This window comes from Heloderma suspectum, chromosome 1 (assembly GCF_057233095.1).
Source record: "Heloderma suspectum isolate Gila_16-S chromosome 1, 16-S_ref, whole genome shotgun sequence".
NCBI lineage: Eukaryota > Metazoa > Chordata > Lepidosauria > Squamata > Helodermatidae > Heloderma > Heloderma suspectum.
This window is the reverse complement of record NC_139458.1, coordinates 379,188,160-379,213,300: the sequence shown is the minus strand read 5'-3', so window position 1 is coordinate 379,213,300 and position 25,141 is coordinate 379,188,160. Positions and strand designations below refer to the sequence as shown.

Sequence of the window (25,141 nt, the reverse complement as noted above, 5' to 3'; positions counted from 1 at the left end):
CTGCTGCTGGTTTTAATTTGGCTTTAGATGTTAGAATGGTTTTATTCTTTGCTGCTGGTTTTATCTTGGTCTTATTCTGTACTGGTTTTATTTTTGTTTTAATGTTGTTATTTCATGTTTTTAATGCATTGTACACCGCCCAGAAAACTTCAGTTATTGACCAGTTTAAAAGTGCAGTCAATCAACAAAATGCTTTTCCTTTTGAACAGAACTCTGGGAGTTTTTTAAAACAGAAAGAGCCTCATGAGTTGACATCGGAGCCTGTCAACAGACACAGTGACTTCTTGCTTCCTCATGAAAGAGTCAGCCAGGATGGGAGTGGCTTTTCGCACATTCTGGGCATGATGACAGATTCTACCAATGCTCAAGCAAAGAGAAGGCGCAGCTTCCCAGATATTGAGGATGAAGAGAAATTTCTTTATGGTGATGATGAGGATGGCTGTATTGTCAACTCGCTCTCTACTCAAAAGCTAACACTGAGTGGTGAGAGAGAATCTGTGAGCCAGAAAGTAAGTTCTCCACCTGTAAAACCAGACACATCAGAATTTTACAGGCCGGAGGATGAGAAGATCCATGACTTGCTCAAAACTATTGGTCTTGACATTGCAGTGGCTGAAATTGGTAAGCTTGCTGCCCGCACTCAGGAACGGCTGCATGGGAAAAAACCATCTCATTCTCCTGATTGTCATTTGGTGGCTTCTCGTAAACCAGAATCTCAGGAGAGGCGCCAGAGTCGAAACGACACTCATTCTCTAAAATCAAGCCAGAAGTGCTCTCTATCACCCTCTGGTTCTTTCCCTTCATCTAAAGATATTTCCTCTGTTTCAAACTCTGAGCACAATAGAAGCAAAACTGTAGAGCAAGATAATCCTGCTGGCACACCAGAGCGGTCTGTTCCCCCAATATCTCTAGTCCCATCAGCTCCACCTTCTCTTCCTATTTTGTGTCCTACTCCCACTTCCTTTTCCTGGTATAGTGATCCACGCTTTCCACCATTCACTGCAACTCAAATGCCACAAAACTATCCACCTCCCACAATGCCCCCTCCTGGCTATAATGCATACGGACAGTACATGACTTATACAGCTTCTGGCTGGCCCATGTATACTCAGCAGACTGACCCTGCACTTTCAGCTGTACATAGTCTTGTCAAACCAACAGCGCCACCAAATCCTACACGACCCAACCTCAGAGCTATTAAGAGAGCTTCCCTGGGCAAAGGCACTCCTGCTATCAAGAGAGATGATGTGCAAATCCCTACCACTGCTCCTTGCTCCAACTTGCTCCCTGAGTTCTCTCAGTCTTCTCTCAAAGGTGTCAAGGAAAGAATATCTGATGAAAGAACTCGGACTTCTCAGAAGCAAAGGGCAAGTATTTTTATATTTTGATAAATATTTGCTTATAGTAAAGTCATAAGGATGCTGAATTTCTGTCTTTGTTTTTCAGTCTTTTTGGCATATCAACATATTTGCCCGCAATGTAGTTGTTGCTAGTGAGAAATGGATAATTGGATTTTCTCCTTAAAGGCATATTTCTGAGTGCCTTAGTGTACACACACGCATGCACACAAATGTATTTGAATGTTAATACCAGCACTTTGAATCAGGCCTGGAAATGGACTGGCAGCCGGTGCAGCTGAAAAAGTACTGGTGTAATGTGATCTCTTTGACCGGTCCCTGTTAACAACCTTGCTGCCCTATTTTGAACTAGCTGACATTTCCAGACCGTTTTCAAAGGCAGCCCCACGTATAACACATTGCAATAATCCAGATGAGAGGTTATCAGAGCATGGATAACTGTAGCTAGGCTATCTCAGTCCAGATAAGGGTGTAGTTGGTATACCAGCCTAAGCTGATAAAAAGTGCTCTGTGCTACTGAGTTCACTGGTGCCCCAGGTGACAGTTCTGGGTCCAAGAGCACCCCCCATACTACGAACCTGATCCTTTAGAGGGAGTGCAATCCCCTCCAGAACAGGTTGAACTCCACCTAGCCAGGCAGACAAGCCACCCACTAACAGTACCTCCGTCTTGTCTGGATTGAGTTTCAGTTTATTGGTCCTCCTCCAGTCCATTACCATGCTGAGGCACTGATTCAGAACAGCCACTACCTCACCTGGGTTTGATGAGACAGAGAGGTAGAGCTGGGTGTCATCTGCATATTGATGGCACCTCAGCCCACACCTCCGAATGACCTCCTGCAGCAGTTTCATGTGGATGTTGAACAGCATAGGGGATAAAATAGAGCCCTGTGGAGCCCCATGGCATAATTGCCAAGGCACAGAGCAATAATCCCCCAGTACCACCTTCTGGAATCAGCCATCCAAGCAGGAGCAGAATCACTGCAGTGCAGTGCCTCCAACTCCCAATTCAGACAACCTATCCAGAAGGATACCATGGTCAATGGTATCGAAAGCCGCTTAGAGGTCCAGGAGAATCGACAGGGTCTCACTCCCCTTGTCCCTCTCCCAGCAGAGGTCATCCCACAGGGCAACCAAGGCAGTTTCCATTCCAAAACCAGGCCTGAAATTTGATTGAAATGGATTTGGATAATCCATTTAATTCAAGAGTGCCTGGAGTTGTCCTGCAACCACCCACTCGAGCACCTTGCCCAGGAAGGGGACGTTGGCCACCGGTTTATAGTTGTTAATGTCCTCCGGGTCCATTTTAGGCTTTTTCAGGAGTGGCCTGATCACTGCCTCTTTTAAAGAGGCTGGCACCGCTCCCGCTCTCAAGGAGGAATTTACAATGTTCTGGACCCAGCCAGACATCCCCTCCTTGTTTGATGTAATAAGCTATGGCAAGGGTCGAGCACACAGGTGGCCGAACGGACTTGGCCAAGCACCTTGTCCGCATCCTCGGGCCTCAGTAATTGAAACTTACCTAATAAAACTGGACCAGACAGTGCTCTGAATGCCTCCACTAATGGAACTGCATTAATTGCGGTGTCCAATTCATGACAAATCTGAGTGACTTTATCTTTGAGGTGGAGTTGGGCTCAATGGTCTTATAGGCCCCTTCCAACCCTACTATTCTATGATTCAAAGTGCCAGGCAAACTCATTACAGCATGCTACTCCTGAGGGTTCCACAATCTCTCTCCCTGGCCCAGAATATAACAGGCCGCAAACCATTCAGAAAAGCTCCGCTGGATGACACTGAGAAGAAGCAGTGCTGGTGGAAAAGAACTGTATTTTTGCCACCCTCACCGCTACAGAGTAGGCTTGATAATAAGCTCTAACATGTGTTCAGTCAGACTTCGCATGAGTTTCCTCCAGCTGCATTCTAGCCGTCTCCCCTGTTGCTTCATTGCCCTCAGCTCAGATGTATACCAAGTTGCTGGCTGGGCTCTGCTCAGAGGGAAGGGGCGCTTGGGCACGATCATGTCAACCGCCCAAGTCATCTTTGCATTCCACAGAGTGACCTGGGCTTCGACAGGAGCACCAGGCATACCAGCAGGAAAACCCCCAGAGCCCTTTGGAATCCATCAGAATCCATTAGCTTCTGCAGGTGGACCATTTTAATATGTCCGCCAGCCCTGCAGAGGGGAAAGGCTGCCGAGAGTCAACCTCAGTAGGAAGTGATCCAGCCGTGACAAGGGGACAGACATTAATTCCCCTACTTTCAGATCACCATCCTCCTGCCCATTTGAGAATACCAGATCAAGTGTGTGTCCTTTTACATGTGTTGGGCCGATGACATGTTGGGAGAGCCCCATGGTTGTCATAGCGGCCATGAGGTCCTGAGCCGCTCTGGATACAGTGGCCTCGGCATAGAAGTTGAGGTCCCCCAGGACCATCATCCTAGGGGTCCTCAACGCCAAGTCCAAGACAACCTCCCTCAGCTCAGGTTGGGAGTCTGATGGACAGTGGGGTGGGGAGTACACCAGCAGAATCCCTAATCTGTCCCGGGTACCCAACACAAGGTACAAACACTCAAGATCTGCACTCGAATGAGCAGGAAGCCTGGAGAGGGAGATCAAATTCCTACAGACCATGGCACCCCTCCGACCCTCGGTGTTGGTGCTGCACTGAGTACCCAGGAGGGCACAACTGGGAGAGAGTGACCCCTCCCAGTCCCCCCATCCAGGTCTCAGTAATACATACCAGGTTGGCCCCCTCATCCACAATCAGATCATGGATGAGGCAGATTTTATTTTGGGCCGACCTGGCATTCAGCAGCAGCACCACCAGACCCGAGGGCAAGCTGCTAAGGCCACCAGAAACCATCTGGTTGGGGGAAGAACCAGAAGAGGGGATAGCCATAAGGTATCTAGCCCCTCTTCTCTTCAGCTGGCCTGTTAATTCGCCAATGCCATACTTGCCCCTACCTGTGACCACAGTTATGGTGGTACCCCCTAAATTACTCAGGGTATTTCCCAGGCATGTTAAAAATGTTAAAATATAAAACAGTATAAAAGAGAGAGCAACAGCTAAGGAGCAAGTGAAGATCTGCATTGTACAGAAGAAATAACTACAGACTGATTTCATTACAAAAACAAGACAAATTTTTACAGGAATCCTTTCTGTGACAAACCCCTACTTCTCATAAAGATCCACAGTGCCCCCTAGAGCATCTGGTCAGTTGGCACCCTGCTGGGCAACCTAAATAGTCTTATCTCGCTTCTTTATCCTCCAAAATGCTGACAAAACCTTAATCCCTTTTTTTGAATAGTCTGACTGGTTCCAACTACCTTGAGCTTTTGAGATGTAAGTTCTAGTCATTAAGAAGGTGGGTCCAGCTGCTTGATAATTTTCTGATTTGCTTGCTGGCTAGACCACTGACATCGGAAAAGGAGGTTATCACATAATTGGACAGACCAACCATTAGTCTCTGCTAAAGGGGTGGCTTTTACTGAGCTGAGTTCTCCATTAAAAGAAATAGTCCTGCTAGAGCTTCCTATATACCATCTAACTGGAAGCCAGATGCTCGCTCTCTCTCTGTCTCTCAGACCATCCTCTGCAATAAACTTTGGGACCCAAGACTCTATTCCAGTAGGTAATGTGACTAGATAAGTTAGGCTGAACTTTTTGGGTTTTATTTGATATTCTGTATATGTGTGTGATTGTTGCCTTCCCTGTTTTCCCCACTTGTTCTTCTCCCCCCTACACACAAAAAACTCCTTTTTATATTTCAACGTTTGGCTGTCTTTTAAAAAGGGATTCTTCACTGAACTCTTCCCCACGTGAAGGACCACATGGTTACAAAGCTGCTGCTTGTGTTTTGTGTTTTATGAGTTTTTAAAGGGATTTGGTAAGCTCTGGTTCTGAACTTTGGGAAAGAAAGTCCAAAGTACCTTTCTTCTTTTTTCCTTGGAGCTGGGCTGAAGGGAGGGAGCCTTGGCAATAGGGCTCAGAAACTCCCCAAGTAGCTGGACAGACTAGGGTGTGTCAGGAGATTCATCCTGACTGGTGGCAGCCTATCAGACATTCTTTTCCTGGGGAACCCATGTAAACAAGGAGTCCACCCAGAGGAATACTTATTCCCCCTCCTAGTCTTGTAACACTTGCTTCTAGACTAAATGAAATTTTAAATCAGTATATTAAAAATGTGCTATTGTCTCTAAAGATGCATCAGAGGCCTTTGACATATTGGAGCGGGGTTTATTTATGAACTAGGGGAGCCTATGGGTATAGGGGAAATGTTTAACACAACACTAATGTATTGTTCCAATTATGCTGTGATTAGAACAAGTGAAATAGATCCAGCACCAATTCCAATTTATGGGGAACCAAACAGGTGTGCCCATGATCTCCCTTTTTGTTTGTGTCATCATTTGAACCATTAGCCAGTGTTACTAAGCAAGATAATACAATAAGGGCGCAATCCTATGGGGATAGGCGGTCCTCTCTGCGCTTCAGCTGCCCTGCATTTGTGGCTAGACAAAATTTTGGCTGTCTAGCCACGGGAAGGCGGAGCAGGGGAAGTGGCTGCCAGAACGACACATAGGATGTGTTGTACCGGCATTTCCGCTTTCCCTGCCCTGGAGCGCTCTCTGGAATGCCCCATTTTCGCCGCTCTGCGTTCCTCTTCCAAGCACGGAGCGCAGGGCCATTCCAAGATGCCTGTAAGCCAGCATGGGAGGGGGGAAGGTTGGTTCTCCGGGAACCGACCTCATAGCACAGGCTCCGAGGTTGGTTCTTGGAAACTAGCGTATCCTATGGCCGTCTACCTGCTGACTAGCGGTCATAGGATTGCTCCCTCTGTGGGATTCAAATGGAAGGAGGAAAACAATTGACTCATTTGTATGCAGAAGATGTAGCCCTGATCTTGTCAGAGCCAGCATGAGATCTTTAAAAAATTCTGGCTGTGATAACAGAGTTCACCACTAAATCAGGTCTTACAGTCCATAAGAAAAAATAAAACAATACTGTCATTGAATCTAGCCGAAATGGAAAAATTGGAACTAAAAAAGTCAGAAATTTCATCTGATAATAGAACAATAAAATACTTAGGAATCTGCCTGCCAAAAACCTTGTCACAGGTGATACAATTCAATTTCAAACCTTTATGTAAGAACATTATGAATTATTTTAAAGCATGGGAAAAATTAAAACTGAGGATTGCTGCAGTGAAAATACCAATTCTACCAAAGATCTTACATGTACTTAGAACCTTGCCTATCTTCTTAACTACAAAATATCTACATAAATAGCAATCACACTTAACTGAATTTATACATAATGATAAAAGAACACACTTATCTAAACAAATGCTATATGAACATTATAAATTAGGAGGCATAGGCATTGGTCTTTATTATGACTTGTATCACCTTATATAGCTAGTTCAAATATTAATTAATCCGGAAGATTGGTGGATTACATTGAAAGCAAGGGAAAAAGATATGGCAGAGGCATTAACCATGACATTGGCAAACATAATAGAGAACTATACATGCTCACAATCTCAACATGTTTCCAATAGAGATTTAGGTGTGGCTGGTAATAAGAGCATAAAGTGAACCTAGCCCTGTCCCAACTTTTGCAATCAAGGGATTTCAGCAGTTTACATGCTGCCGTTCTTCTTGCTAAATCACCTATTGAAGCTATACATGTATTTCAGGATCTGATTGACGGACTACAAGTGCATCTTAAAAGCTCATTCGGGGTTGAGGAGTACAAGTGCTAAAACAGGCTGGTTCGATAGAGAATGTAAAAAGGCTGAAAGCCAATTGATTAGAATTTATCAAATGTATAGAAATACCAACTTAAGTTTTATGGTTGAAGGAGTATAACATGCCGGCAAAAGTATAAAGCATTGATTAAAAAAAAAATGGCAGGATAGAGTAAGTGCTTGACAAACACTTGTGAAAGCCTCTTATGTCATAGATACATGTCTTTTTTGGCGTACAGTGACAGGACTAATGGACAGTGTCTGTACTTATCCGTTATGTGTTATTAGCCCTGGGGAGTGGATGCTTTTTTTTATCAGGCACTGTTCTCTGATAGCAATGCAAGGGCCAATCACTCTCTGGAAGCTCCACATGATCTACCCCAATGGCCTGCTGTGACAACAATTACGGTAAAGGATCTTATTTCCAAATTAAAGAGCGATAAAGCACCTGGAATAGATTTTACACCACCAGAACCACTGAAATCTAACATCAACTGGTGGGCTGTTTGTTGTGGTATTTACCTATAGTGATTTAACAGGGAAAATCCCTGGGGCGTGGGATACTGCAGTAATCGTCCCTTTATAAAAGAAAGACCCAAAAACTGATCCAGCAAATTATCATCCAATCAGTTTGCTATGTGTAATTAGTAAAGTGTAGGCGACTCTACACATGGACGTCACCAGATGGTCAATATAAAAATCAGATTGATTATGTCCTTTGCAGCCAAAGATGGAGAAGCTCCATACAGTCAGTAAAAACAAGACCTGGAGCTGACTGTGGCTCAGATCATGAGCTGCTTCTTGCAAAATTTCGGCTTAAATTGAAGAACGTCGGGAAAACCACTAAACCGTTCAGGTATGACCTCAATCATATCCCTGATGAATATACAGTGGAGGTGAGGAATAGATTTCAGGGATTAGACCTGATAGACAGAGTGCCTGAGGAACTATGGACGGAGGTCCGTAACATTGTTCAGGAGGCAGCAACTCAATCCATCCCAAAGAAAAAGAAATGCAAGAAAGCCAAGTGGCTGTCTGATGAGGCTTTACAAGTAGCTCACGAAAGAAGGGAAGCGAAAAGCAAGGGAGAAAGGGGAAGATATACCCAACTGAATGCAGAGTTCCAGAGAATAGCAAGGAGAGACAAGAAGGCCTTCTTAAATGAACAATGCAAAGAAATCGAGGAAAACAACAGAATGGGAAAGACTAGAGATCTCTTCAAGAAAATTGGAGATCTCAAGGGAACGTTTTGTACAAAGACGGGCATGATAAAGGACAAAGAAGGCAGGGACCTAACAGAAGCAGATGAGATTAAGAAGAGGTGGCAAGAATACAAAGAAGAACTATACAGGAAAGATCTGAATGTCCCTGATAGCCCTGATAGCCATGATAGTGCGGTCACTGAACTTGAGCCGGACATCCTAGAGAGTGAAGTCAAGTGGGCCTTAGGAAGCATTAGTAACAACAAAGCTAGCGGAGATGACAGTATTCCAGCCGAGCTATTTAAAATCCTAAAAGATGATGCTGTTAAAGTGCTGCATTCAATATGCCATCAAATCTGGAACACTCAACAGTGGCCACAAGACTGGAAAAGGTCAGTTTACATTCCAATTCCAAAGAAGGGCAACGCCAAAGAGTGTTCAAACTACCGCACAATTGCACTCATTTCACATGCCAGCAAGGTGATGCTCAAAATCCTACAAGCTAGGCTTCAGCAGTATGCGAACCGAGAACTACCGGAAGTACAAGCTGGGTTTCGAAGAGGCAGAGGAACTAGAGATCAAATCGCCAACATTCGCTGGATCATGGAGAAAGCAAGAGAATTCCAGAAAAACGTCTATTTCTGCTTCATTGACTACGCTAAAGCCTTTGATTGTGTGGATCACAATAAACTGTGGCAAATTCTTAAAGTGATGGGAGTACCAGACCACCTTACCTGTCTCCTGAGAAACCTGTACGAAGGTCAAGAAGCAACAGTAAGAACCAGACATGGAACAACCGATTGGTTCAAAATTGGGAAAGGAGTACGACAAGGCTGCATATTGTCACCCTGCTTATTTAACTTATATGCAGAGTACATCATGAGAAATGCCGGGTTGGATGAATCAGAGGTCGGAATTAAGATTGCTGGGAGAATTATCAACAACCTCCGATATGCAGATGATACCACCCTAATGGCAGAAAGCGAAGAGGATCTAAAGAGCCTCTTGTTGAGGGTGAAAGAGGGGAGTGCAAAAGCTGGTTTGAAACTCCACATTAAAAAAATAAGATCATGGCATCTGGCCCCATCACTTCCTGGCATATAGAAGGGGAAGAAATGGAAGCAGTGACAGATTTTACTTTCTTGGGCTCCAAGATCACCGCAGACGGTGACTGTAGCCATGAAATTAAAAGACGCTTGCTCCTTGGGAGGAAAGCTATGGCCAACCTAGACAGCATAGTAAGAAGCAGAGACATCACCTTGCCGACAAAGGTCCGTCTAATCAAAGCTATGGTTTTCCCAGTAGTAATGTATGGCTGTGAGAGCTGGACTGTAAGGAAGGCTGAGCGCCGAAGAATTGATGCTTTCGAACTGTGGTGCTGGAGAAGACTCTTACGAGTCCCCTAGACTGCAAGGAGGTCAAATCAGTCCATCCTAAAGGAAATCAACCCTGAGTGCTGGAAGGACAGATAATGAAGCTGAAGCTCCAATATTTTGGCCACCTAATGCGAAGAGAAAACTCCCTGGAAAAGACCCTGATGCTGGGAAAGACTGAAGGCAAAAGGAGAAGGGGACGGCAGAGGATGAGATGGCTAGATAGCATCACGGATGCAATGAATATGGACTTGAGCACGCTCCGGGAGAGAGCGCAGGATAGGAAGGCCTGGCGTGCTATGGTCCATGGGGTCACGAAGAGTCGGACACGACTGAACGACTGAACAACAACAACAACAACATGTAAAACGCCTATATAAAAAGTTAATTAACCGGATGGACGAGGAGAGCTGCGTTCAAGCAAGGTAGATCAACTTTAGGTCGTTGCTTGGTTTTGAACCCTCTAATTGATAAATATGTTAAAAAAAACCCCAAAAAACAAAGGAGCCTAATATGCTCCATTGAGCGATTTAAAAGCAGCATTTGATTCAATTTCCCATATAAGGCTTTGGGAAAAATTGGCCTTAACGTCTGTAATAAAAGACTTCTTTTCCTGCTTAAAAGCCTGTATAATAATACATGGTTGAAAGTATGATGCATGATGGACAGAGGCCTTACAGACCCAGTCTCACCCCCAAGGGGTCAAGCAAGGACGTATTCTGGTTCCTGTCTTGTTCAATCTGTATATTAATGACATTGTTGAATCTCATAATCCCCAAAGTTTCGTGTGCCAAATATAGCCACAAAGAAAATATCCTTTCTACTGCATGCAGACGATGCAGTAATTTTATTACAGACCAAAGTGGGCTTAAACAGGCCGTTAGGAGCATTTTCTGAGTACTGCCAAAAAAATCATCTCATAATTTACTATGATAAAACGAAAGTAATGGTATTTGCCAGGTATCATAAACCACACAAATGGTATTTGGATAGGCACCATATAGAGCAAGTTAAAGTATTTAAATACCTGGGAATAATATTTCAAGGTTCCAGAACATGGTCAGCTCAGCGTGAGTATGTGATAGAAAAAGCTATGAGAAGTACTAGAATGCGATTGTGTTTCTATAGAACGAAGGGGCGCAACTTTATTCGAGTGGCATTTGGAGTTTTCAAAGCTAAGCCTATAGCTCAACTGCTCTTTGGGATTCAAATCTGGGCTGATGCCAATTTAAAATCATTGGAAGTAGTGCAGTCCAAATTTCGTAGGTAGTTTTTTGTAGTTCCAAGCTGTGTGCCTAATGCTGCTTTGCGGCTTGAAGCTGGTTTAATTTCTATCTACATGCAGGCTTGGATGAGGATGCTTATTTACTGGTTGCGGCTGCACTCAGCGGGCTTGTTTTCCTTAATACAAAAAACTTGGACAGTAGCAGTTGGATGGAAGCTGTTAACCTGAGGTTAAATCTAGCTGGTTTTTCACCCCAACAATTATTAAGCTCAGATTTGCCCAAAGCTAAAGAAATACTGAAAAAGCATCTTTTGGACATTGAACGACAAAATAGTTTGTCCATAATGAGGAGATTGAGCCCTTACCTTAGACAGTCCTCGCTTAGCCCCTTTGATATGCCATTGTTATGTTTGCCCCAGCTTTCATACCCTAAACATAGAATAGCTTTTTCAAGCACATGTTTTAATGTGCTTCCCTCTGCAGTGCTTGAGGGCCCCTACAGGAGAATCCCATTTCAAAATCGGGTATGTGTTTATGGAGATGGAAACACTGAAACTGTAGCCCATGTGCTGCTGTTCTGCTCTTTGTATAGAAATGCCCATGAAGAGTTAATTACTCCTTTATTATTGCCCTATCCAAGGTGCCCGGCTGATTATTATGTGAACTTGAGGACAGTGATAGGTTGGTTACAGCAAAAACAGCAGAATTTTTAGCAATTGCTATTAAGTGAGGGCAGCAAAGGCATCCTGAGTTTTAACTTGGATAATGCTAATTTTATCTATTTAATGTTTTTATTTGTTTGGTAAATCTTTGGTAGATATTTATGGACACTGGAGAGTATTACTGTTTGTTTTATGTTTGATGATGTATACCTGTATGAATATTGTTACCAATTGCAATTTGGTGCAAATAACATTTGATTTGATATGATACAGCAGAAGCATGCCATTTAGGTCTGACAGATGGAAAAAAATTGAAGATCACAGTCAACCCTCTTATTCAAGCAGCACTAGAACCCCGGATGGTATCAAATACTCACTCCAGCACCATCTCCATCTCCAACAATTGCATTCATTCACCATCCATTTTTTTACGAACCAGATAAACTTTAAAAAATATGCAAGCTGGGAACAAACAGGTTTATATAGATCAAGAGAGCAATCCTATGCCTCCAAGGCAGAGTAGGGGGGACCATAGGATACTTTGGATTCCTGGATCCAAGGCCGGTGACAGAACTCCGACTTGGACCCAGAAGTCCGAGCTCCCCTCCCCCTCACAGCTGGCCCAGAGAGAAACGTGCCAGCTGCCTCTATGATCTTGCGAACATGAGCTTGGAGAGGAGGAACGGGGGCAGTTCTGTGGGCAGGGAGGGGAGGAAACCGGGCTGGCTGGCTTACGCAACATCCTCCAGCCACCCTAGCCTCCTTCCATGCTACTCAGCAGAGCCCCAGCTAGATGGGAAAAATTGCCCGTCTAGTGAAAATGCAGGGCAAGAGGAGTGTGGAGGTGACAATCTCCTCCAAGTTTCTCCTGACCTGCATAGAATGCTCTTCAGCCTCCGAGTCCAGGGGCTGAAGGGCATCCAGATAGGATTGCGCCCTAAGGGATTTATTTACAGGCACACATCCAAAATGAAGCCAACAAATTAAAGAAACACTGCAAGGCAGGGACATAGACTGGTTACAGATACAATTAATACTGTATTTCATAGCAAACCCGGAAGTAAACAAGTGACCCGCACATTGACAGGTTTTGAACTAATCATAGTACAAACAAAATTAGAAACAAAAGTATTAGTCTCCAAAATATAAAACATGGTAAAAGAAATTAAATATGAGTCTATGGGGAACTAAAACAGGTTTGGGAGAAAGATTTAGGACAAGAAATTGGAGAACTGGTATGGGCTAAATTGTGGTCAAAGGCACTGTTTAAATCTATTTCAAGCAAGGTAAAAGAAAATTGGATAAAATTGGTCTATAGATGGTGTGTCACTTTGGTGAGAATGAGTTACGTCAGTGGTTCCATATCACAGAAATGCCGGAGGGGTTGTGAAAATAATGGCCTATACTTTCATATGTGGTAGCTTTGTCCCACAATTAATCAGTTCTGTTTTTCATGAGGTGGCAGAAATCACAAACCAGAAAATTGAGTCCTCTCCAGCATTGGATTTATTATCCATTTTTGACAGAGCAAACAAAATTCAACACACGAATACTTCTAAACATTTATATGGGTAGCAGCATGGCTAACAATAGCATCTTCCTGAAAAAAGAATGAACAGGCTCTCTTTCATGATAGAAAAATAAACTTTGGTTTATTGCCTTAATGGAGAAACTACTGTGTCAGCTCAGGCAGGCTAGCTCTGAAAAACATAAGGATTGTTTTTATGAAAATTGGGGAGCCTTTATAAATTTTACATATAATACAGTTAACATGGTGCCTCCACTCACATTGATCATGTTGGAAAGATGTTTTGGGATGAATGGAAGATCATAATTAATATGAAGAACATTTAAAGACAGTGAAACATCTAACTCTAATATGTGCACATCTGAGCCCCTAATCAATTGTAAAATGTCATTGATTATATGTATGAAGTTCATCCAGTGATCATCCAGTGATTATTTGTTTATAATGAATGCATATATATATCAACCTTATAAGAAAATCAATAAACAAGATGTTAAAAAATAGTAACTGCAATTGCTCGAATTCAACAAGATGTACTGGAAGTCATCACAGCAGTCCTTTCGGTGTTGCTTTGTCTGTGGTCAATGAAAGGGGCCATTTTAATGTCTTTCTGTCCTTTAGATAATAGAGGGAAGAGAGAAGTTGAAGGCTGAACAAGAAGCACAACAGAAGAAACTGCACTATTTGAGGATTGAGTTAAATAGGCTTTCAAAACAGCAAGGTATACTACTTTGTTTCATTTTTGTGTCCTTTCCCTGGGATGCTCTTTAGTGATGATGCTTGGTATTGCATATTCTGCTAGAAAGTGTGGGATTATGTTTACCTCTTTTCTATCCTAGGCAAACAGGAGTTTAATAAGGTGCATATAACTGTAGGCAATGTATTGCCACTTTTGCATTCAGTAATGGACATGCAGCGTCTGGCATTTGGACTGAACTATCATATCTAATAAGTTTAGTTAACTAAAATAATATTGCATGTGTTAACATGATTTTCTTGTGCTTCCTGCTCCATCACTTTGACTCAGAGGAGATGCTACGGAAGAAGCGTAAAGAGATAGACCCCTTGCTAGTGGAACTGAACCGACAAAAAGAGGACGTTGCAAAGAAGGTTGCTCAACTGGAAATAAATGCTGATGCTGCAGAGAAGAAACAATCTGAGCTTGATAAAGTAGCTCAGATCTTGGGGATTAATATTTTTGAGAAATCTCAGAAACTATCTTCAGAAAATAAAGTCTCAGAAAAAAATAACTCAGAAGAAGTGGAAAGTGAAGAGAGACCTTCCAACCCCATCAAGGTAAAATTCTAGGGGCTGATGCTAACATATACTCACAGGGAGACTTTGGACAATCACGTCTTAGATTAATCAGCTGAAATATGAACAACTCTTTTGCTTCTGTATGCAGCCCCTTTGCCTCTCCCTTTGCACAAACTGGCAAACATACCAGTAAGTCTTCAGTTAACTAAAATTTCCCATTGCATCTGAACTGGGAAACTGGTTAACAGCTTCAGAACAAGCCAGGATGTTAAACGGCAGTTGCAGGTTGGTTTGATATCCTGACTTGATCTGAAACTATTAACCTGAGTGTGAAATTACATTATGTCCCTCCGCAGACAGAATAGCATCTGCCAGTGGAGTGGGTTCCCCCTGCAGCAGCCTCTGCCCTCCCAAAGCAGGTCTGGTGGGTTTCAGGACTCCGAGAGCAGATGGGGTGTGCAGGGGACTGCAGTGGTGGGGGTATGAGAAATGTCTGTTGTATGACTGGGAGTCAGCTCATGCGAAATTGTAGTCGAGTTTCCCAGTTTGGATGAAATGGGGAACCATAGTTACTGGTTAGTTTGTCACTTTGCTTGGAGGGAAGACTAAAGGGGCTATGCATGCATGCAAAAAGCTTGTTAATATCTCAGTTTGTTAAGCCAAGATACAATCATCCAAACACAGGGGTCCCCAGTGAGGTACCAGTGGGTGCCATGGCACCCACGAATGGGTCCCCAACGTGTTGCCTGCAGGCACCCAAAATGTTTCTTATTCTTTTTTCCCCGTTTGTTTAATATATATGGTCATGGATTTGTATGAAATGCATGCAACTTTCTAGCAGTTATACATAGGTTTCAACAAAAGCAGATCAAATATCCAAATAAGTATCCCTTTGAAGATGGTATCTATATGCCACTCGTTCAAATGTTGAATAAGGTCTTCAAACCATTGCATTATAGGAGGTGACTGTTTATCCTTCCAATGTTGTAATAGTCTTTTAGCTATCAAAGGGGGGGCAGAGAATCCATTTATGTCAACAATTTGTTAATTTCCAAGAAGCAGATACATAATTTAAAAGAGCATTTATATCAGTGAATATTAAAGACTGTTCCAGTACAAAATGTATCTGTGTAATAATCTCTCCCCCCGCCCCACTCCCCAAGAAGCAAGCACCGGGCATTGCTAAAACATACATTTAAAAGAAGCATTCGCTGTTTTGCATCACCAGCAATTACCTGAATTTGACAATCCCTTATTAAAGAGACATTGCTTTTTGAGTCCAAATGGGCTTCCCACTGAAGGCAACAGAACTGAACCAGCTCCAGAGCAAGGCTTTGATTGTGACTCATGTTTCGGAGACAACGGAGACTTTTTTGTCTCCTTCAAAAAAATAAAAAAATATTGGAGGGCGCAATCCTATGGCCCTTAGTGGCTAAACAGCCATAGGATATCTTGTTTTCCAGGAACTGACCTCGGTGCCTGTGCTCCGAGGTTGGTTCCCAGAGAACCAACCTTCCCCCCCTTCCAAACTGCCTCGTGCTCCGCGCTTGCAAGAGGAGTGTGGAGTGGCCGAAACGGGGCGTTCGTGGGGGCGTTCTGGAGCGGGGAGGGTGGAAATGCTGATACGAACATCCAATGTGTCATATGGCAGCCTCCTCCCTCACTCTGCCACCCCGTGGCTAGACAGCCAAAAGCGATTGTCTTGCCGAAAATGCAGGACAGGGGGAGCACAGAGGGAACAATCCTCTCTGTGCTTCTCGTGCCCTGCATTGGATAGGCAGTCGCCTCCCAAGTTCGGAGGCGGACGCTTATCTGCATAGGATTGCACCCTAAGTTTCATTTGTCTGAACCAGTAAGCGAGCAGCAGGATGGAGGAAGTGGTCTTGAGTGACTGACAAGACCACCCTCTAATGCTAGGGCAGATTTTACCAGGGTGTCCAGTCACTGTGTATTGGGAGAAGGATTAAATTCCATCGAGTGTTTCAGTAAAATTCTTGGTGTCTTCCGTTTCTCTCAGTTCTGCAGTGTAGCTGTTTGGGAGTAGGAGTAAACTGGTTGGTTGTTGTTGTGTGTTGGAATGGAGTGGCGTGGCTTCAGCTTTTGTTTCATCATGATTTCATTCTTTTTTGCTTCAACTTAATCCTTCTCTCAGTCTTTGTCCTGCAAAATCTTCCTCTTTGAGATACCCTTTGATTTCTCAGTCATTCTGTGTTGTTTGTTGTGTGTTTGTCTTTGTATAGCTTTAGGTAGTGAACCCATTTGTCCTACCCCTAGTTATGAAAAAGAAATTAAATAATTTGAATTTAGTTCTCCTGCAGTTTTTCTAGTGTCTCTGTGTTATAACTTATTGCTTATTTCTGTCTGTGTCCCTTGGTTTGTCAGACAGTTCACAGTGACCAGATTTGGGCAAGCCATGGTGCCTGTGGGCACCAGGTTGAATATACAACACCTGCTTGGCAGTTGTCATGTCATGCAAACCCAGCAAGTGTGGGTTATGTGAGGGTTAAACAATCCTGAAACAGACCATGGGTTGTGTGAGTTATTTAACCCTCGTATAACCCACACTTAACGGGTTCGTACAATGTGACAACCCCTGAGCAGGAGTTGGATATTCAAAAAGGCGGCTCCATGTGCCCTGCTTGCACCAAAGCCTCAGCATGGGTTAAAAAACTCATGATGGGCTGTCATGCCATGTGAACAGCCCCAATGCCTTACTTAGTACTTCTTTCCCCCATATTGGAATTTTGAACCTTTTTTATTGTTGTTGGATTTTCCCCATCCTTTTGTTGCCACTCTCATTTTGTTCTTGGTTTCATTCAGTACATTTGCAGGACATCAGTAACTTCATTAATGATAACTTATTGTATTAATTAATTAATTAATTATTCTCCTGAAATTCTCTCTACTTTGTGTGTCTTAGGCAGGCGGTTCAAGCCAACAGGTATCTTTCCTCATTATGAATTTCAAAACATAAATTTGTGATTCCAAATGTATTTTGGTGCCACTCACCTTTTCTTCCTGATTTTATTCTGTACATGTTGCATTACACTATAATGTATTCTTAATAATAATAATAATAATAACAACAGCAACAACAAAAATATCATAATCACATTCCCCCACCATCTTTTTCATTCCTTTCTAATTCCAGTTTAATGAGATTCAAGTTATTTCCAGAACAACAACAATAAATCTAACCTTCATTCCTTGAGTCTTACTGTGGTTGTGCGCATGCACACACATCACCCCCTGCCAGGTTATGTTCTGTGTGTCTTGTTGATTTCTTTTGTAGACTAGTTATGGGAGGCAGGCGGTGCAATCTGACACGCCATTCCCCTTAGGAAACATGATTGTAATCCAGTCCTTGTTCAGTCTTTCTTTCTGTATTTGTTTCACTTTGTTTTACTTTATTCTCCTTAATTATAAAGAATTAATTAGCTAGATATGTTGGTGGCGCTCTGTCTCATGTGGCGTGAGTGGCATGTGCCTCTTCTCCTGGACCTCCCTCATCTTCTCCACCCAGGGTCCATTCCTCTTATCCTGGTGTCATGGCTGGAAATGGACTCTTCACCTTAGGGTTGCACAACAAGGCCCTACTGCGGCCTCCTCCACGCAATGCATGCCTTTTGCAGTAGGACTGTTTAGGGCAGGTACGCAGCAGCCACACAGCTGGGGCATTATGCACTGGGAGGTGAAGCAACTGCAGCTGCTGAAGTCCTGCTGTGTGCCTGTAGCTGCCTGCTGGCTCTTTCACCCTGTGTCCTCGCTCAGCGAGTCTTCCAGACAAGACTGCCTGCCTGCCTCCACTTGCTCTATCAGTGCAGCCAGTCTAGGCTGAGCTGGCATTTGTTGTTATTATTTATTATACATATTTTTAACCTGCCCAGTAACCAATGTTCTCTGGGTGGATTGCAAACAGTTAAAAGACTAAAATGCCAAACAAACAGTTAAAAATTCCAAATACAATACAAATATTTGAAAGAATAAGATACAATAAGATACTGCAGACATTTTTGCCGCCCAGTGGCATCATTGCTCCCAGCTGCCAATGCTGTCCACCACCGCACCCGTTAGATAAGAGCACATACTACTTTAAGTCCTCAAGTAGTTTTGTTTACATCACTACTTCTTCCTCTCTGTTAGTAAACCATCAAAGCGTGACACCTTCATGGCTCAAATAGTCCAAGTATTCCATTGTGGCTCAAACTGTCAGTGTGTCAGTCTTGTGTGTCAAACAGATCCAAGTACATGCCATGTGGCTCCTATTGTCTAGTAATATTCAGACAGTCAAAGCACGTATTGGGGATGTGAATCAGGTTTGGGCAAATCTGGAAGCTTTATGGTCAAATCTTCATGGTATGTACAGCCAAGTAAAGGTTTGAGCATAGGCTGTGTTGCTCTGTTCAGTTCCCCTACAAAGGGGGATCTTTTTATAGAGGCAAAGGAAGTGGAAGCTGTTTCTTGTGGGCTTGTTTAATCCTTGAAATGGGGGATCAAGGTGGTAAGCATAAGTTGCCTTGCTCAGTTCCACTGAAAAGGGTGCATTTTAGCTCTTGCCCCAGATTGTTGTTTTCCTCTGTTGGCGTGCTCAGCGCTTTACTATTTTGATGATGTATTTGGCTTTCCTGCTTCTTTATACCAGCGGGCTTCTCCCCCCTTCCTTGCTTGTACATTCAACCACCAAACATAACTGCCAAATGTCCTACCAGTAATAAAAGTTGTGAAGTCTCCCCTCACAAGATTGGAAGTGGCATACAGCTATAGAGTCGTACAGAGTGGTACAGTTAGGAGGGTTGGCCATTACTGATGAGATGTGGGGGAAGGATGGAAGCATGAGATGAACATTCTTCTAGTACCACCACACTTCATTATGAAAAAGCTGTAAACTGGTTTTCAAGCATCAGAACTCCCTTGCCATTGAACCTATGCTTCTGAAACTATGCCAATTTCCTGCCTGGGGACCACTAGGATGTGTGCCATTTTCATACACATTACCCTAGAAAACAGAGGGGAAGGGGGAGCAAATCACTTCCCCCCTCCCCCCCCAATTGAGGACTCCCCTTCAACATGAACCACTGCACCTTCTGAAACTTTGCAGGTCTTTTTACTTAGGGATACCTCTAGTCTGTCTATCTTTTTCAGAACAGTGCTCCACAAGGAACACAGGGGGATAAACATGGACTCTTTTGGAGCTCCTTAAAATGTCAAGGCTGCTGTTGCACAAAACAACCCTGCAGGTATCATTCTGAAACTTGGTAGCTCATTATGCTCAGAAGGAGCAACTATCCCTGCAATTTCCATTCAGATCTTCTCAAAAGGAGAGACATTACTATATATAAAGGTGTGTAGGACTTACGCCTATCTTTCTGAAATTTGGGAGATGTAATCTCCTCCTAAGGGGTTACTATGCCTTCAACTATCATCTAATTCTGATGAAGAGGGGGGAAAGTTAGAGTCATTTCTTGATTTCCCATTATAGTCAATGGGAAGCACAAAGCCTCGTTTTCAAACCTCGACTCAGGTTCAGTACTTAGTTGAAGCGGACAGCATCCAAATAGGTCAGAACGAAATTGGACCATTTTCCAAAGCACTAAATCAAGGTCTGAGTCAAAGCTGGGGATCGGTGCATACCCCTAGTAATGTTCTTTCTTTAGAAAATAATAATGTTTGAGGACAATTGAGTTGGACTGAATAGGGTTGAAGGAGGTTAATTATGTATGTCATATAGGAAAAATGTAAACCAGGGTAGGTGATATGTGGCCTATGGACTGCATGTAGCCCCCACTCTGCCAAATACATCAGCAGAAAATCACTATTTTTAACTCTATGGAGAGCTAAAAGGTTCTAATTTAGCTTAAGAAACAAGCTAAATTTGACTATTAGTATTCTATTGTGGTTCCCCCTGAATTTTGGTGGTAAACCGCTGATTTTTTACCTGGTGCCCCACAGAATGTGGCCTGACCGGGGGTGGGGGTGTTTGGGGAGTGAAAATCCCCCCACAATTGCCCATCTCTACTGTAGATCAAAGTAAGAAATGCAAACAGTGCCTCATGTAATGAATTAGTGATACTTAAATAAAGTAGAACACAATTAAGAAAATATATTGTTTAAAATGCTGTAGTTACCTCATTTGTTTTAATGATCTTTGTTTAGTCATGAGAAAATATGATTGTTCACCCAGAGAAGGGACAGGATGCACCAGAAGGAAAGCCATAAAGACTATGCATCTCACCTCACCTCACCTCACCTGACTCTAAGGCAGCTTTTACCAGCTGTGGTAAGATTCTGAGATTAAGAATAAGTTCCTTGTAAATATGTTTTTGCTGTGTTATGATCCTTATACACTTATGTATTCATTACTAAAGGAAAGTAAAACAGTTTTTTATAAATGTTGTCTCTTGGGTCTTTGGTATAAATTAAATACCAATATAACACCTCTGCCAAACCCATGGGAATTTATGTATTCTCCTCATAGAAGGAACACACTTCTGCATTTCCTAAAATTAATCTAAAATAGGAGTTATTTGAAAGTTCCTCCCCAGCTTAACAGCCCCATTTTCAAGCTTTGAATGTGGGAGGCACTTCCTTCACTTCTGGCAGTGAGCTGGCTAAATTCTGAAGACTTTCAGGAACAGGGACTCGTGTGTGTAAAAATTAATTGTAGAGGCTTCTGTTTTTTCATCATTTTTTGCTGCTGCAGTAAAGCAGAGGCGGCATTAGACAATGCACTTGGAAGGATGCTATGCTGTGTTGTACCATTCTTCTTCAGACACATTATAGGGCAACAGACATGGTTGTCCTACTGGAAGCAGCCATGTTCCATTACATAGGCACATAGGAAGCTATCTTATACTGAGTCAGACCATCCAGTCCAGTGTTGTTGACATTGACTGGCAGCTGCTCTCCAGGGTTTCAGGCAGGAGTTTTTCCCAGCCCTACCTGGAGATGCCTGGGATTGAACTTGGGACTTTCTGTATGCAAAGCATGTGTTCTACCACTGAGCTACACCCCCTTTCCCCCACAATGCATCTGGAAGGACACTGCGTTTTGACATAGCATCTTTTCTCAGATACATTGTGGGACAACGTGGCCCCAGAAAGACAACAGAGCACCACAGCTGCTTTGCCATAGCAACCAAAACTTTTTAAAGAAAAGAAGCCTCTGTTGTTAACCTTGAGCTACACAAGTCCCCACCACTGAAAACCTTCAAAACAATTTCAGAAGTTGGGCAGACCAGCAGTAGTATCTTTTGTTCCTTCAATCCTTATGACTGTGCTGAAAAGTTCCTCTTTAAACTTTCAGCAGAGCCCAGTCTAAATACTGGTGTGTGTGTGTGTGTGTGTGTGAGAGAGAGAGAGAGAGAGAGAATGTGAATCTGCATCTGCCTATAATAGGGATCTGCAATATTTGGCACCCATAATGGGTCTTGAGAGGCAAAGAAAAAACCCAAGTGATCCTTTTTTGTGAGAGCCAAATTCTAGGTTAAGCTTAACCTGACTCTAAAAAAGAAACCTGAAGAGGAAAAAAATAGGCAACACCAAGGGAAAAATAGAAAATAGCAGTTGATATAGCCAATATAAAGTTCTTCAGTGAATGGAGAGGATTAGGATCTACTCTTGAATATGATGAAGAATACATGTTGGAAATTATAGCTGGAGATGGGGGGCAGAGCAAGGTAGTTATTTTCCTGTTCAAAAATTATTAAGGTCAGCAGCTTACCTGGATTAATGTAAATGTAAATCCAGATCCTTATATGTAAACTATATTGCCTGTAACTGATTTAGGTTTGGCACAAATATATATGAGGAGATATGCCCAACTCTTAGACAAAGTTTAAGGTACCAGAGAAGCTACCCTTGTCACCACAGGAAACAGAGACTCAATTATGAAATAAGGAGGGTGATGCTATGAAAGAAGAACGTAATAATCTGAGACTGGAGTTCCTACTGTGGTGCCCATGGGCAGCCTGCAGACACCTACGTTGGTGCCCACCAGACTACCTGCCCCTCCTGATTTAATTTTGTTTAAGCTCAAAAAATAAAATAATTGAGGCAAAGAAAACTACCAGCCTCCAGTGCCATCTTTATTTCCAAGAATGCCTCTGGGTCCCACATGTGAAATGGGTATTTTGTTGTGCTTTGTAGGGCCAAATGTGTAATTTGGCATTTAGGGCTCAGACCCCACTTTTGATTTGTACTGATTTGCTTGGCCACATTACTTTTTTCTGAGCTTTATCAATTTGCTTTCTGTGAAATGGCTGTTGGAGTGGAAAACAGTGAGTTCAAAGGCGTGGTTTGGTGTCCTGGAGTGCAGACCCCACCTCAGCCTTGTATTTAGGTTCTTGGGCACATTGTTTTGATTTTAGCCTCACCAACTTGCCTTCTGGGAAATGGGTGTTTGTGACTGGCCGCACCGACTATGTCAGTGAATGGCAAGCCCCCTATGGCAGCCATTTTGTGAGAGCACCCACAACACTCCCAAAATTCCAGATGTGCCCAGTGGCCCACAAAGGTTGGGGACCCATGATCTAAAAAGAGACTACAGATCAATAAACTGAGGAGGATATGGAACCATAACACGACCAGTCGTAATTGTCAATTTAAGGGTTATAGTGGATTCAACCCCACCTTGAAAGGATTTACCTATGTGGACAAATAGGCATGTGAATGGACTAGAAGGACTAATTTTACTCTTACTGTGCAAGTTGGGACGAGAATAATGAAATACCTTGGTTCCTGAACAAGCAGGAAGCAACAGCTTGGAATGCTGTAATAGCTGTTTTATATGAAAACATGAATGGACATTTGGGACTGGCCAATTTACCCACTGTCCTGAAATAATTAGCAAATCAATGTGACATACTGATTGCTTTTATTATGGGACAGCCATTTGCTGTTGACTTTAATACACTTTGGAGTACGTTAAAATCATATATTCAGGTATTGAATATTCAGTCTAGGTTTGATACCCAAGAAAATAATCAAGACTGTACCAATGATTTTGCAGATTTTGAATAATACATTTTAGTCTCTAGGATTGGACTATTTAGGAAAATCACATTATTGGCTTCCAGTGAAGTCAAGATCTCAGGGAAAAAGGGAATCTCCCTAAGGCAAGGTGTTCATTTGTTTTTAGAGGATTATAATTATTGAAAAATGCAGGTTATACTCAAATTGCCATTATTTCCACATTATTATCTGAGACTTCAAGTGTGAGAACCAGATTGATACAAGTCAGAAAGAAGTCTACCACTTGGATTAGAACAAGATCAATACCAAGGCCTCAAGAGTAGAATAAAGAAAGAGCACCCTCCCCCCAAGAATACTAGTGGATCCAGATGGAATTGGCAAATGCCACAAGAGGCAACCCCAATATTAGGCATCCCATGCACAAATAAAAAATACTTCACTTCCACAGAATGTTAAACAAGTAAAGAAATCTGAACAAAAGATGAAGAAAAAAGGGGGTAATAAAGCTGCACATCCTTTTCCTTATGTGAATTGTAAGTATAAAGATAAATGTGTATATTGGAGCGATTGATAGAGTTGTATAAATAAGAGTATAATAACAAAAGAACAGCCAAGAGGAACTATATTCATGCCATGATACTCAAGAGCATCAAATATATGAGATAAATGCAAATATAAACATTAATTATAAGATAAATTATAAATGAAGCATTAGTACATTTTTGTCTTCCATTTCTCTTAGGATATAAAGATTTTTTAAAAATACACAATTTCCTTTAAAATAAATACATCAACAATCAGTTTGGGTATAAGTAATACAAGAATATAAAGTGGAAAAAAATTACCTTAAAAGAACTGATTGATTAACAAACTGAGCATTCATCATTCACAGTCCATGGAAAAAAAAATAGCTTAAGCTATTGCAAAACACAGAGGTCTGGGTCCAGACTTAGTCATACTTTGAGCAGACCCATTGAAATCGATAGGACTTGAGTGGGTCACCAATGAGCTGGGTTTGCAGGGAGGTATGCGATTTAAACGTGGAAGAAGGTGCACAGGGATGACTTTCCACACATGCCTTTCTCCCTGTTGCAATCACGCTCCAGCCAGCCCATGAGCAGCTGTGCGATTAGGATGAGGAGGAAGGCACACAGGGATGACTCTCTCTCTACACGCCTCCATCCCATCACAAGTCTTCCCCCTAGCCCACTGAGCAGCGTACTTATAGCGAGGGAATTCAGGGGATAGGACACCTATGATGGACTGCAGCCAAAGCCTCTGAGGGCTGGATGTGGCTTATGAACTGCAACTTGCCCACCTGTGCTATAAGGCAAAAGCAATACCATGTGTATCATGTGCCCATTCAAAATATGCAAACCATTATTAATGATCTTCAGCAAAGTGTTTTAGGCTGCAATACTATATACCAGGAGTGGGGGAACTTTTACCCATCAGGGGCCGTTGTCCCAAAGGAAGTAATTTGGGGGCCAACCTGCCTCTCTCCCTCCTAACGTTCTGTGAGGCAGCATGTATGAACATAGCAGAGCAACTAGATGGTCAGCAATGTAAATCATGAACTTTCAGAAAAGCACCTTTGAATATGAAGGTGTCATTTGTTTGTTGCTATCACATGAAGGATGCATTCACATCCTTCATCTTCACAAGGATCTTTTTATCTTTATTTTTTTCTTCTGTTTTAACAATGTATTTAAAATACAGAAGTTACAAAGTTTGCTATGATCATAAAAACAGACTTCTATCCATCCTTATGCATCTGTAATATCTATTCCAATAAATAATATTTGTTTATATCC

The 25,141-nt window shown here is 42.6% G+C and overlaps 1 protein-coding gene across 6 annotated transcripts in view; it reads left to right on the top strand.

Moving 5' to 3' along the window:
- Positions 1-25,141, top strand: part of LOC146359916 (zinc finger protein 318-like) — an 83,279-nt gene that overhangs the window by 18,194 nt on the left and 39,944 nt on the right. For 3 of the 6 annotated variants that reach the window (XR_014786846.1, XR_014786847.1, XR_014786848.1), the window contains exons 4-7: positions 210-1,367; positions 13,723-13,822; positions 14,129-14,397; positions 20,512-20,635. Coding sequence is in view for 2 of the 6 variants with exons in the window: in XM_084828419.1 (XP_084684545.1) it covers positions 210-1,367; positions 13,723-13,822; positions 14,129-14,409 (1,539 nt within the window). In the remaining 4 variants the exon portion in view is untranslated. Of the gene's footprint in view, positions 1-209; positions 1,368-13,722; positions 13,823-14,128; positions 17,555-20,511; positions 22,412-23,775; positions 24,127-25,141 lie in introns of those variants that run through there. The other 3 variants (XR_014786845.1, XM_084828420.1, XM_084828419.1) reach the window with 3 other exon arrangements.